At 36.8% G+C, this 12971-nt stretch overlaps 1 protein-coding gene across 1 annotated transcript; it reads right to left on the bottom strand.

The window, feature by feature from the left end:
- Positions 1-3761: 3761 nt before the first annotated feature.
- Positions 3762-12611, bottom strand: Pgant7 (N-acetylgalactosaminyltransferase 7). Its single transcript, XM_028174519.2, has 6 exons — positions 12287-12611; positions 10676-10835; positions 9060-9231; positions 7434-8370; positions 6714-6864; positions 3762-5848 (listed from the first exon to the last, which is right to left on the bottom strand). Exons 1-6 carry the CDS (start codon positions 12477-12479, stop codon positions 5698-5700), a joined length of 1764 nt encoding a protein of 587 aa, XP_028030320.2. The 5' UTR covers positions 12480-12611; the 3' UTR covers positions 3762-5697.
- Positions 12612-12971: the final 360 nt, after the last annotated feature.

The raw sequence follows: 12971 nt of genomic DNA, 5'->3' as shown, positions 1-12971 counted from the left end.
ACAGCAAATACATGACGTTTTAAAAATTTGACAAGTATCAGAAAATAAAATAGGTAAGTAAATGAAACTAAATGTAACAATAAATATATCTCATTTATTTCCAAATGCAGGCACAGAAACTGAACTTGTTACACAATTCTTTCTTATATATGTAATTTTAAATGTAATACAAATGAATTCTTAAAGCTTATTTGATGGTCATTTATGACGTAGTACAGTAGACATTTTACATTCAGTAGGTAATAAAAATCAGAAGATATGTATCTATGTAGTATATATTGTCAGCTGTCACTTTATTAAGATATTTTAATGATACATATTTATCGAACAACTGGCGAGTTAAGTCATGAACCGATTTCACTAAACTTGTTGTTTATGTCACATAACGATCGAGACATGACGAAAGAAATGACAGATAAATATAATGCGAGGAGTGCGGATGTTCCTTGCCCGTAAAAAAAATATCGGTTGTCTGTAAAGTCGGTTTACTGACGATAGTTGAACGTGACAACGTCATAAGAAAATACTGATGGAATGGTTTCATTTTTCAAAAGAAAATTTTAATTTTGTTTGTTTGATAAATATTTTGTATGGACAATTGACACCACATTCACTTTTCACTGAACTTCATACTTAACGTAAACATGTAAATGTATTATTGTATAGCAGCTGTCCACGCGGATGCATCACTCACTCAAGTAGGAGAGAGACGGATGTCGAACGCTGCCGAACGCGGAGGCCGATTGTGCCTCTTTTTCGATCGTTGCGCGCTCTCGCTTGCACTTCAAGCCTTAAATGGAACGCCTCAGAGCGAGGTAACGCCGCATGAGTCATGTTTTTTCGTGCGTGCAGCCGGCTCCATCGAATTATAAGACGTTGTCACGTCAAAAAGACGTGATGCTCCATTCAGTGATGGACTGTCATGAAGACACTACGCTAGCAAGATCTCAACGACCGGAGCAATATAACGGCACAGTAATACATTACTAAATTTCTAGTTTAGAAATAAGTTTATGGATGAAAAACGAATATTTATGGGTTTTTTTTTCAATTTCCATAAATATTCCGTTATATTAATTTCTTAGAAAAACCCTTTTTTGAATTTGCGTGTTTACAAACTGCATAGTTCAAACTATCCAAACCTAAGAAAATTTTACAATTAAATACATATTTTATCTGACTTCAGATTTTTATGGTATATAAATCATAAAACTGCATTTAAAAAATGTCTAAATAAAAAATATTAAGAAATTTCCAACATTGTTTTCATACACAAATACACAATATAACAAAAACCTCAATGTACTATTGTGTCAATTAAAAGATTGCCTTTTTGAGACTATTACTGTATAGAAGAAACAATTTTGTGTCTACCAGATAACTTGATACAAAATTACATAACTCACTACATTTGTATGTTTTTAAAATGAGATTCTTCTATAGCGAAAGTTTTGTTTTGCATATATTAGTACTATATAATTATACAAATATATATTTTTAAATAATATTTAAATTACGACTGGCAATAACATACACATGACCGGAACAAGACCCTATTTATTTATTAACATGTTTTAATATTTATTTCATATCTATGACTATATGCTGACGTATATCGAATCTACCTACGCACGTGTTCCCTGACACGATTATTATTTAAATATAAGGTCTAAAAATAGACGCTATGTAATGAAAATACAAATAGTTCGTCGTGCGAGGTCAACGACCACATCCGCCAGCTACCTTCGTCTTAGATTGCGGGCTCAATAACTGTTACTTTTTTTTCCCTATGTAAGCCGGTGGCCTTGAGAGGCTATGTCAGCGTAGCCTAACCGTGTAGGTGAGCTCTCGGGGCTCAAACCTTGCGGCGTTGCTAACACTGGCCCTAGTAATAGCAGTGCTTCGCAGAAGGCAGCGGCTTGGCTCTGCCCCTGGCATTGCTGAAGTCCATGGGCGACGGTAACCACTCACCATCAGGTGGGCCGTATGCCCGTCTGCCTACAAAGACAATTAAAAAAAAATTAAAAAAAAAAATCGACCACCGGATCGGAAACGCGACCCACTGAGAAGATCCGAAACTTCTACATGCTATTTATCCTCTTATATATTACAGCAGCGTATTGTTAAGGTGCTAGTAAACGGGCTAGTTTTTTGACAATTTCTTGCTCCAATATTATAGCCGCCAAGTTGCTGATTGTATATGAGATATACACAGTGCAACAATTGCTGTATAGCCCGGCGATATTGTCAATATATTTCATTATAGTTGCAAGTATTTAATGTCTAGCCGGCCACATTGCAAATGATTTATCCCGCTTTGACTTCACTGCAATATTGCCGTATATCGTCTTTGCTCTGATGTATAGGTCCATCCCTTTTCCGTCGCTCACCTCCCCTTGCCTTTCTTATGTTTGTATCCTCTTTTTTTTGATTCTTTGTCCAATTGTATTCAACAAATATTGGAAGTCACTTTTCGACATCCCAGTGAAGTTTTGAAACAGATATTTATCGAGAATCAGCTCTTTGTCAAGGTTAGTTATGGACGCTCGTCTATTTAAATATGCCGGGATCCACACTCTTCTTATAGGTTTCGGTTTCGTTAAACGATGACGCAAAATAATAAAAACTGCAGCAACGGCAACATCTTCGGTGTCCACTATTTTGTCCTGCGAGTTCTACCCGCAATATGCCCCGCATGTACGAGCAAAACTCCTCAGCAATCCAGTTGCCGAATCTTGAAGGGCTACACTCGGCAATGTATTGCAAAATAAAATTGCAGCAAGGGTAAAGTTGCAAATATATTGAGTTATATTCAAGTCAAGAAAAATAACCAACAAGATGCAATTTTTATAGCCCGTTTACATAAAGACTTACTGTTTCAATTAAAATACACTTGGAAACATCGCAAAAGACGCTGTAAGAAATTGTTGCTGATATTCTCAAACATACAATGAAGTTAGCTCCATTGTATTATTAATCTAATTTAATAATTATTCCACGTGTCGGTATTAAGGGAATATCTAACAATATTGATATAAGTTTTCTTTATATGACGTCATACCGCTTAGAGCAATCTATATTTACGAAACAGCCTTTGGATTGTCGAAATTAATTAATTAAGCACCTCGATACCATTGACGCATTTTAGCAATTTATTGTAAAACTGCTTTGACTATGTTACCTTTGAGCCGTAGTAGTAAATTGTTTTGTTTTGCTGTCAATTGTCAACATTTATTAGATAGTGAAAACAGAACGCCGGGCCATGTCTAAAATTAAATATTTATCGGATTTGAATGGCGCAAATTGATGATATTTTTTAATTTTTTTAATAAATTTGATGTTTATTGTAAATCAATCGTGATAAACAGTTAATTTAAAATTTATAGGCTGTCTAGTGTAGCTCAGACTTCAGATAATACGACCACAAAAATATTACTCGAAATAATAATTACATTTAATTGGAATTCGATTTAGAATTATTTTTTAATAGCCCTACAACAATTATAGTATTGCGGTTAACTTAATTAAATACAAATAAATTCTATTGTCATGTTCTTATAATAAAATGCAATGGAAAACAAAATAATAATTTTTTCTCAATTTTCTCGAGTCATTTAGACGTAGAATGTACCTAATAATTCAGTTCCTCAGAAACAAGTATTTTCTTCTATATTAAATCCAAGAATAACATACAGCCATACAATAAAAAAAATTAGACATCATGAAGGTAGAATATTTTTGTTTCTTAATAAATAAATAAAAACAAATAATTTAGGTATATTGGTAAAAAAAAAACAGTAGTTTTAAAATATGGAAAGTACAGTTGTTGTGTTTTCACGTTTTCAAGTAATGCCACACTGAAATCTAAATAAACAGTTAATTGTTTCGGTAATTGCTCATAGATTATCAATTTACATACTTTGTAATTTTGTCTTACAAAAAAAAAACAGGAATGTCTTTAAGTACAACACCAGTACAATTGATATGTGTTAGAAGTTTTTTATTTGAAATTAAAACTATCATGATGTTTATATAAACATTTTTAAATTGACATTTTATTTTTCATTTTCTAGTTTCATCAAGCAGTAGGTACTAATAATCTAAGTACTCCTTTGAGATTATGATTGAGCACATGGCAAAGTCGTTCGGCTCAAAATGAAAGATACAAACAAAAATAAAACAGTTTCTGCATTACATAATGGCTGTCAATTTTTAACAATTGTAAATTTGCTTTATAAATAGTTTGTTTATTCAAATTGAACGCTACTTACACTAACATAAGACAAAATACAATCTAATCAAACTATTTAAATAAACGTAATTGAGACCACGAGAATCAATATTGACCTACACAAAAATATTGGTTCACTTTATCTAGGGAGTTATATGAGTACCTTATGTATATAACTTTATATAATATATTGGTCGACATATTTTGCTGTGTGATTTTTATATAAAAATATAAACTAACGAAGGCTTCGTTTCGTTGTATTATTTAACTTACAACATACAGGGTGTATTGGAATCGTTCATACTTAACGCGAGCACTAATATATCTTTCTCTTTTTTCTTGTATATGATGGAATATAAAACTAAATTCAGTCGAAGCTGGTCATCTTCTAGTTACGAAGAATGAATTCACCAAAAACGATAAGAATTCATTCTCGGTTTAGCGAACGATTGTATTGTTTATCGTTTACGTAAGCAGCTTATCGCTTTTGTAAACGTTACACCCTGTATGTTCAGTAAAATCAATAAATAAGGCCGTCAGCGCAAAAGTGGCCTAAGCTTACTACAGTTAGTATGGAGGCAATTAGGTTTGAATTTTCATGAATTCGAATTTGAGTAGGCAAAAAAAAACAATACGCGCAAAAACAATGTTTACAAAGCTATCTGTTATCTATGGGTGAAACTATGGAGAGGCCGGATTTGCATCTATAGTACATTGTGCACCAAGGGAGAAAAGTTGGACATTTCCTCCCGCGTGTAAAATTGCTACCCGAGCCGAAGGCGAGGGTGGCAAACCCGCGGGATGAGATGTCCTACTTTTTCCCGCGGTGCACATACTATTTTTTCTCCTACTAGGCCGAAAGTTCGACATTGTAAAAAACTTAGCACCCGTGGAGTACCGAGCCGGGGTCAAGGGGCGAAGCTCTGGTGGGGTCAAGGGGCGAAGCTCCGGTGGGGTCCAGGGGCGAAGCCCTGGTGAGGGTAGGGGGCCGAAACCCCCGCACTCATAAAAAAAACAATTTAACTGTTTTTTAGTTTTTAAATAAACTACTACTAATTGAATAAGAACTGTCTGATGAATTCATCTTTGTTCAATACCACTATTAAATTTTATTGCCTTTTGTTTATTTCACTTTTACACTAAACACAATATTGCAAATTACCCGAGCACAACAATGGCGGAGAATTTTAGGTGCGTGAGAGCAGACGTAGACACTAACGCGCATGCGCACTTGTCAGTACCCAGGGAGGAAAAGTTACACTTTCTTCCCTGTACAGCGGGACGAAAACCGAACTTTCGGCGTAGGTAGGAGAAATAATTTATTGTATTTTAAATAAATTCCAATATAAGCTTTGAATATAAAAAAATGTGAGTTAGGCCACTTTTGCGCTAATGGCCTTAAATATTCATATTGAATTTTTGTGGAGTTGAGATGACGGTTCTCGTGTTCTCAATACGAGTCGATCTCACCAGTTGGGCGTTTTCTGTTTGACGGTCCACTGCTGGTACGTGTTGTTTGGGTCACAGGGCGCGAGGCCGAGCTGCCCGGAGTGAGGCTGCAGCGTGAGGCAGTGCCCGTGTAGCCGGTGCACCAGCTGATGGCGCTCCTCGTTGTAGCTTAACGATTACAACATACGTTTTTTTATTTTTTTTTTATTGCTTAGATGGGTAGACGAGCTCACAGCCCACCTGGTGTTAAGTGGTTACTGGAGCCCATAGACATCCACAATGCGCCACCCACCCTGAGATATAAGTTCTAAGGTCTCAAGTATACTTACCGACTACTTAAGACAATCACCAAGGTACCGAAGCAGTGAGCCGTCGTGCCCTAAAGGATAAGACGTCCGGTGCATTCGTATATAGCGATGCAACGGTGTTCGAATCCCGCAGGCGGATACCAATATTTCTAATGAAATACGTACTTAACAAATGTTCACGATCAACTTCCACGATGAAGGAATAACGTCGTGTAGTAAAAATGAAACCCGCAAAACTATAATTTGCGTAATTACTGGTGGTAGGACGTGTTGTGAGTCCGCACGGGTAGGTACCACCACCCTGCCTATTTCTGCCGTGAAGCAGTAATGCGCTTCGACTTGAAGGGTGCGGCAGCCGTTGTAGCTATACTGTGACCTTAGAACTTATATCTCAAGGTAGATAGCGGCATATATGTTGTAGATGTCTATGGGTTCCGATAATCACTTAACATCAGGTAGGCCTTGAGCTCGTCCATCCACCTAAGCAATAAAAAAATACCAATTGCTTTTTTGTTTGTTGTCAGAAAATAAAGAAATATTTTATTTGAAAACTTCGATCTCCTTTCTAAAGACAACAAAACAACACCACACTGTATTTTTTGGCATATTACATCGAAATAAATTGGTGGGTTGAAACAACTTAGTCGTGGCGCTGTCGATGGCTATTTCGCGTATAAGAAAGGAGGCTGCCAATAAATTTTAGAAAAAAAAAAATAGATACCAACCTCCACGGTCCGTCAACCGTGCCGAGTCTGCAAATGGCCTGTTTAACATTATCTCCGTCGGTCTCGACGCACCGCTCGCCGACGCCGAGCTGGCCGGCCTCATTCAACCTGAACAACTGGCTGTTGCCCATCCCGTGGCACGACGACGTACCTGATCAATATTTTTTTAAAGGGATTTTATGACCTGGTAACTATGACCTTTAAGGCATGTCTTATTTTAATTCATATTCTTATTTTTATGAAAAATGATAATATGGAGTGAAAGGAAATGAAAGAAATGAAGACGATTAATTTGAGGCATTAATCAACTGATATGAAATGAGATGAGATGACACGAGATGATATGGGATGAAATATAATCTTAGTAAAATGGTGGTCATTTACTGAGATTTTTTCAGATGACTTTTTGGAAGTTCCCGAAAAATTACGTCCGAAGTTATGTATTCATTTAAAGAGTTCGAAGTTATGTATTCGATTTAAAGAGATCGATATGGTAAAAGGTTGGATTGCTGCTGAGAATATTTATTCTCTTAGTATGTTTTTTCCCCTACCTAATAGTTGATAGTCTAAGGGGCTATTCCAACTTTAGGCGAACCGGTATATGAGCTCACGAGCTCAACCTAAGAGTATAAGAGTGAATCTACCACCGGATCGGAATCGCGACTCACTGAGAATATCCGGCGACAAACTCAGTTAACAAAGTATGTTGTGTACGCTTACCGATATAGGCCGGAGCGGCTTTCCCCATTGTATCCAAGCAGGCGCCAGTCGCTTTGTTCTTCACCATCCCCCAGTGAACGTTCTTAGGGAGCTTCGGGAACTTATCGTACACATCGTACGCAACATTTTCCATGAACCAACCGAAGCTTTTGCACTTCAAGCGTTCTTTTAAGGCCACCTGTTCGCTTATGTCGCCCATGTCCAAGAAGCGCGCCATCGGCTCCCTCGTGTAGAAGTACTCCTTGTGCTCCTCATCGAACCAGGTCTCGATGACGCGTTTGTAGTTTATCGTAATGAGGGAGCCTTTGCGATTTTTGGCCAAGTTACCGAACGTATACGGCATGAAGGCTCTGTATACGTGACCTACTCGCGAGCACGGCACCCATTCTATGCTGCCACCACATTGCCATATTTTGAAGCTCAACTCAAAGTTCTCCCCTCCCCACACCAAGAGACCAGGGTCGTATGCGCCTATCTCTAAGAAGTATCGTCTGTTGATGGCGAACAGGCCTCCAGCGTGTGTCGGACTCTTGTACGGCTCCGACTTGTGCTTGTGAAGATGTGCTTCTCTGTCGGGCACTTCGTTCTCTTTGTACAACATACCCCATTCAAATATACCTCTGTAATTCGTTCCGTGTTGGTATACGGGTCTGTACTCGAATGTGTTGTAGTCTATGCCGTCTATAACGGGCACGGTCATAGTTCTGTAGTCCCTGTATATGGGGGCTAAGAGCGGAGGGAGCCAGTTGACATTGACTTCGCAGTGAGCGTCAAGGAAGACTATGACGTCGCCGGTCGCTTCTTGGGCCCCCCTCGATCTGGTACGAATCAGTCCCTCGCGTTGCACATTACGCACAAGACGCACTTTACCATTCCACCTCTTTATATAATTATCTAAATTTTCTTTTAAGTCATCTTTATCGGAGAAATCATCAACCTGTGTAATAATTTTTAATAAAACATCATTATTTATATTGTTAACTCGTTGCCGGTAATTTTCAATGATAATATGTTATACGAGCTGTAATGCTTATTCAAATTTAAACAGCTGCTCATTCGCGTATTAGTGTTTAAATATTTAAGGAATATGATAGTCGTAATTTAAAAAGCAAGTCTGATCGAGTAGATTCCTAGATAAAGGTAACAAGTACAAGTTTCCATATCTGAACGATAAAATCAATTGACAATAGATAGTTAATTAGTAAACTTTGTTGCCGGCAATCTTGTAATCTTTTTTATTTTATTTTATTATTTTCAATATTAATAACTTGATAAATTACGAGCTTCCAGGAAATGATTAATTCTTCGATTTTGTAACGTTTTTTTTTTTTCACTTATCTCCAAAGCATCGTATTTCGTTAAGAATCGCAATTACTAGATATGGTAAACTTGTCAAACTTGTGTGTCAAAATTTTCAGATATATTAAATGTTAACGTAATAAGAGTAGATTAAATTAACATTATTACATTCATTACTGTTGTGAATGTTACAGTATTTATAAATAAAATGTATTTTTAGGAATAGCTAATTAATTTTTACTTCTGAATCGAAAAATAATAATTAGTACCCTCAGCCACAGGAGTGGCTCAGCCGTTAGTATGGTCGTCCATTAAATCAGTACTCACCAAGACGACTTCATGCAGAAATTGCGCAGGAGTTCTGTTAATAACGCTGTGGACGGTTCTCATGAGAACGGAGAAGCCCTCATTATGGAAGACGATGATTACAGATGTCTTGGCCAGATCTTCGGGGTAGTGCCAGTATTTGCATTCATCGAGCCGCGTATCCGGTATCGATCTGATATATATAATTTTTTTCAAATAATGATATAATAATAATACAAGAAAGATTACCTCTCACTTGTGTGCTTAGTGCGAGTTTTTTAACGATCTCGATAGCGTAAAAGTTAACTCAAATTTGTATGGAGTTGGAATGTTTGCCTGCGTTTGCCGCTAGGGGCGCTGTTGAGTTATTGTTGAGGTGTTGAGCTAAATTGAAGAAGAAGAAAGATTACCTCTCACCTGTGTGCCTAGTGCGAGTTTTTTAACGTTCACGATAGCGTAAAAGTTAACTCAAATTTGTATGGAGTTGGAATGTTCGCCTACGTTTGTCGCTAGGGGCGCTGTTCCAACTGCATACAAATTTGAGTTAACTTTTACACTGTCGAGAACGTTAAAAAACTCGCACTAAGTACACTGAAGATGAGCGGTATAGACAAACAGCCTAACCTGAATGCCGGGGCCACTCTCGGATATATCGGTCTTAGTTTTATTTCGGGACGCGTGACTGTTTCGTGTGTTGAAATAAATTATACCATCACGTATGGGCTAACAATATGTCTCACCACCGCTACTTGATATTGAGAGTGGGAGAGTTAAATTGGAGAAATAGGCTTAGGCACTAACTGAGCTTGTGCGATGTTCAATCGTGGTTGGCCGAACGCACCAACATAAAGACACAAACTAAAGCTGTTCTTGAACTTTCGAAATATTATCTCGCTGAGAATTGCATGCATAGAAAGACGAGCCTTAGTCTAGAATTTAGGATGTTCGAATTTAATAATTTTTCAACAAAAAAAAAGTGTAATGAATTACAACAGGTAAAAGTGTAATGAATTACAACAGGTAAGGAATTACAACCTACTATACCTTGAATGATATTTTTTTCACATGAACCACATTCTTCTACCAAACGACTGTATAAGAAAGATCAAATAAAAATTGATCATACTCTATTTTGTAGTGACACAAAATATTGAGTCATACCAAATCATAATATGTAAAGAATAAATTTTTTTATATAATTTTTTATGTTTAATTGTAATAAAAAATTTTATTGCATAGATGGGTGGACTAGTTCAGAGCCCACCTGATGTTAAGGGGTTACCGGAGCCCATAGACATCTGCAACGTAAATTCCACCACCCACCTTGAGATATGAGTTCTAAGGTCTCAGTATAGTAACAACAGCTGCCCCACCCTTCAAACTGAAACGCATTACTGCTTCACTGCAGAAACAGGCAGGTTGGTGGTGGTACCTACCCGTGCGGACTCACAAGAGGTCCTACCACCACCATAAATCTATATATTAACCAACTGCTAATGCCTTGGCTGCCCTATGCAGTTTTTTTAATGAAATGTATATATAGGACCGATCATTTTGGTGAGGCTTGGGGGAGGCCTATGCTCAGCAGTGGACGTCTGTGGGCTGATAAAATAGAATATAAATAGACATAGAATTACCTGTTCATTGCAATATCATTTGATGCAGCTATATTCATTCCGTATTTACTCTCAGTCTCTGCTACATCATTGGCATGCTTCTGTGACATGTGGTACGGCTTACCCTCTTCACCTGGCCCTTTGATAATCTTCTTGTCTCTAGGTTCAAAGTTGCCCAATTCTAAAATAATAAAAAAAATTGGTACCTAGTTCTTTTCCAGCATTTTGGTTTACAAATATATTTTTTTTATCAAGCTTTCACTGAAAGTGCACTTTCATTCCTTACTTTCACAGGAGAAATTGCCAGATCATCTCCCAGAAAAACTATTCTTTAATTATCTTGCCACATGCATACACTACACTTTTAACATGTAGGTTAACCACTATCCTTGTCTAATATTGGTAATTTTGGCATTTACTTTACTTTAAAATTACTTTGCATTTTTTTATATTCTCAATGTCTTCTAGTGACTGATTTCGCTTTTGAACCCTATGCTGTCTAAGATGTATAAGTTTAGAGATGGTGTTAAATGGTTACTAGAGAGCCCATAGACATTTTAACCACTACTAAACTGAGATGAGGTTTAAATCCCAATTATATCATACAATGGCCATCCCTCCCTTCAAATCTGAATGCTGAACTGCTTCTGCACAGTGAAATAGGCAAGGTGGTGGTATATACCTGTGGGGGCTCACAAGAGTGTAATATATTATTACACCAGAAATCAGACTATAGTACCACGGGTACCATCCCAATTTCATTTCTAGTTGAAGTCACTATGTATGATAAAGCATCAGGTATCTGGTTTTACTTATTTTTCCCTATCTAATTGTTTTTAACCTGAGGGGTTACTCCAACTATTCACAGTGTAGTAAGTAACCTCACATGCTCAAGCTGAGACAATTGGTAGCACCAGCCCTAGCAAGAGCAATGCTTCACTGAATCTACAACTGATTGGAAACGCAAATCACTGCGAAAGTGCTTGAAGAGCCTAAAAGCACAGAGAGTGGATTCAGAGGGTCCAAAAAGACATGTTTTGGGCGAAATCAGCTTTGCATTGCCTTGTCACTTGGGAAGGACATGTTGGATTTAAATTTCTTTTTCTACAGAATAAAATAGTAGCTTAAGGCCATATTATGTGGATTTTTTTAAGTGCAAAAAATTAATATTAATTGATTACCTATTATATAATTAATTGTTTTAATATGTTTTATTGTACACTAATATACAACATAAACACACAACAAACACATACACACACAAACACACACTATATATACCAAAATAAGTCTATGTAAACACCTACATTTTCTAATAAAAATAAACTCGGTGCTATAAATTTTACTACAACTTTCATTTTACCTGTATTGTTTAAATTAAATGTTACATCTCACTGATTTACAGTGTGTTTACAATACATTTTTACACTCGGAAATAATGCCTATCGTCAAGCTATGTATAAAACCACACAATGCGTTTTACTGACGTGACAAAAACAATGCGAACTAAGTATTTAGTGGCTGGTCGGGCTCTGAGTCGCCGGCGAATCTACACATAACTGTAAATTGACTGGCCGAATTTTTTTACGACACTCCTCTTATTTTAAATTTATAGTTACATTAATATATTACCTGTTTTAAGCACTGGGTAAACATCTTTGTGAGATTTGTAATAAGAAGTTTCCGAATCCGCAAGTAGCACTACGTCAGTATTTTCTATGTTTTCACTGGACCATTTGTGCAAAGCATATATGAGAAGTAAAAGTACAGTGCACGCTGCTCCCATACGAACTAACCTACCCCGTCTAAGGTTTGTAATTCTCATTTTAATTCTTTATTTAGTACATAACAAAATTATTTTCGTTTACAATTCTTCACGACCACTCGCTTCGCAATTTCTCCTCTCTAGATTTCTTTACCTACTTGCGGCTTGCGAATGACAAAATTGCCAAATGTCAGTGATGACCATAGATAATACACATAATTTTATTTACAATTAATTGGTGATCACTGACGTTTTCTAGCGATGCAACGTCAACAATAGAGCCTATATTATGTGTATAATCTATGATAGGGCTGTCTCCTTAAAAACCAATGAAGTAGGAAACCTATGGAAATGAAACGTCAACCAAAATTTCGTGCCGCTGTGACGTCATCTGGCCACAAAACATGGCGGCTTTAGTGCTGTACAAAAGATTTCAATGTTATCAGGTTTTATCGATAAACGTTCTTGGCTCATTTTATTTTAAATATTGTTGAGTATTATTTATTTGTAGAATTTATACTTTAATGGGAAGTAAGTAGGTATATTGTTATG

Source organism: Bombyx mandarina, chromosome 12 (assembly GCF_030267445.1).
Source record: "Bombyx mandarina strain Sakado chromosome 12, ASM3026744v2".
Lineage (NCBI taxonomy): Eukaryota > Metazoa > Arthropoda > Insecta > Lepidoptera > Bombycidae > Bombyx > Bombyx mandarina.
The sequence above is the reverse complement of the archived record's forward strand: the minus strand, read 5'-3'. Positions and strand labels throughout refer to the sequence as shown.

Excerpts from the sequence above, each read along its gene's own strand:
- Pgant7 (XM_028174519.2), bottom strand. The coding sequence starts at position 12,479 with ATGAGAATTACAAACCTTAGACGGGGTAGGTTAGTTCGTATGGGAGCA. Across the intron at positions 10,836-12,286 it reads TTACCCAGTGCTTAAAACAG|AATTGGGCAACTTTGAACCT; the intron begins GTAATATATTAA and ends TTATTATTTTAG. Across the intron at positions 8,371-9,059 it reads TTCTGCATGAAGTCGTCTTG|GTTGATGATTTCTCCGATAA; the intron begins GTGAGTACTGAT and ends ATTATTACACAG.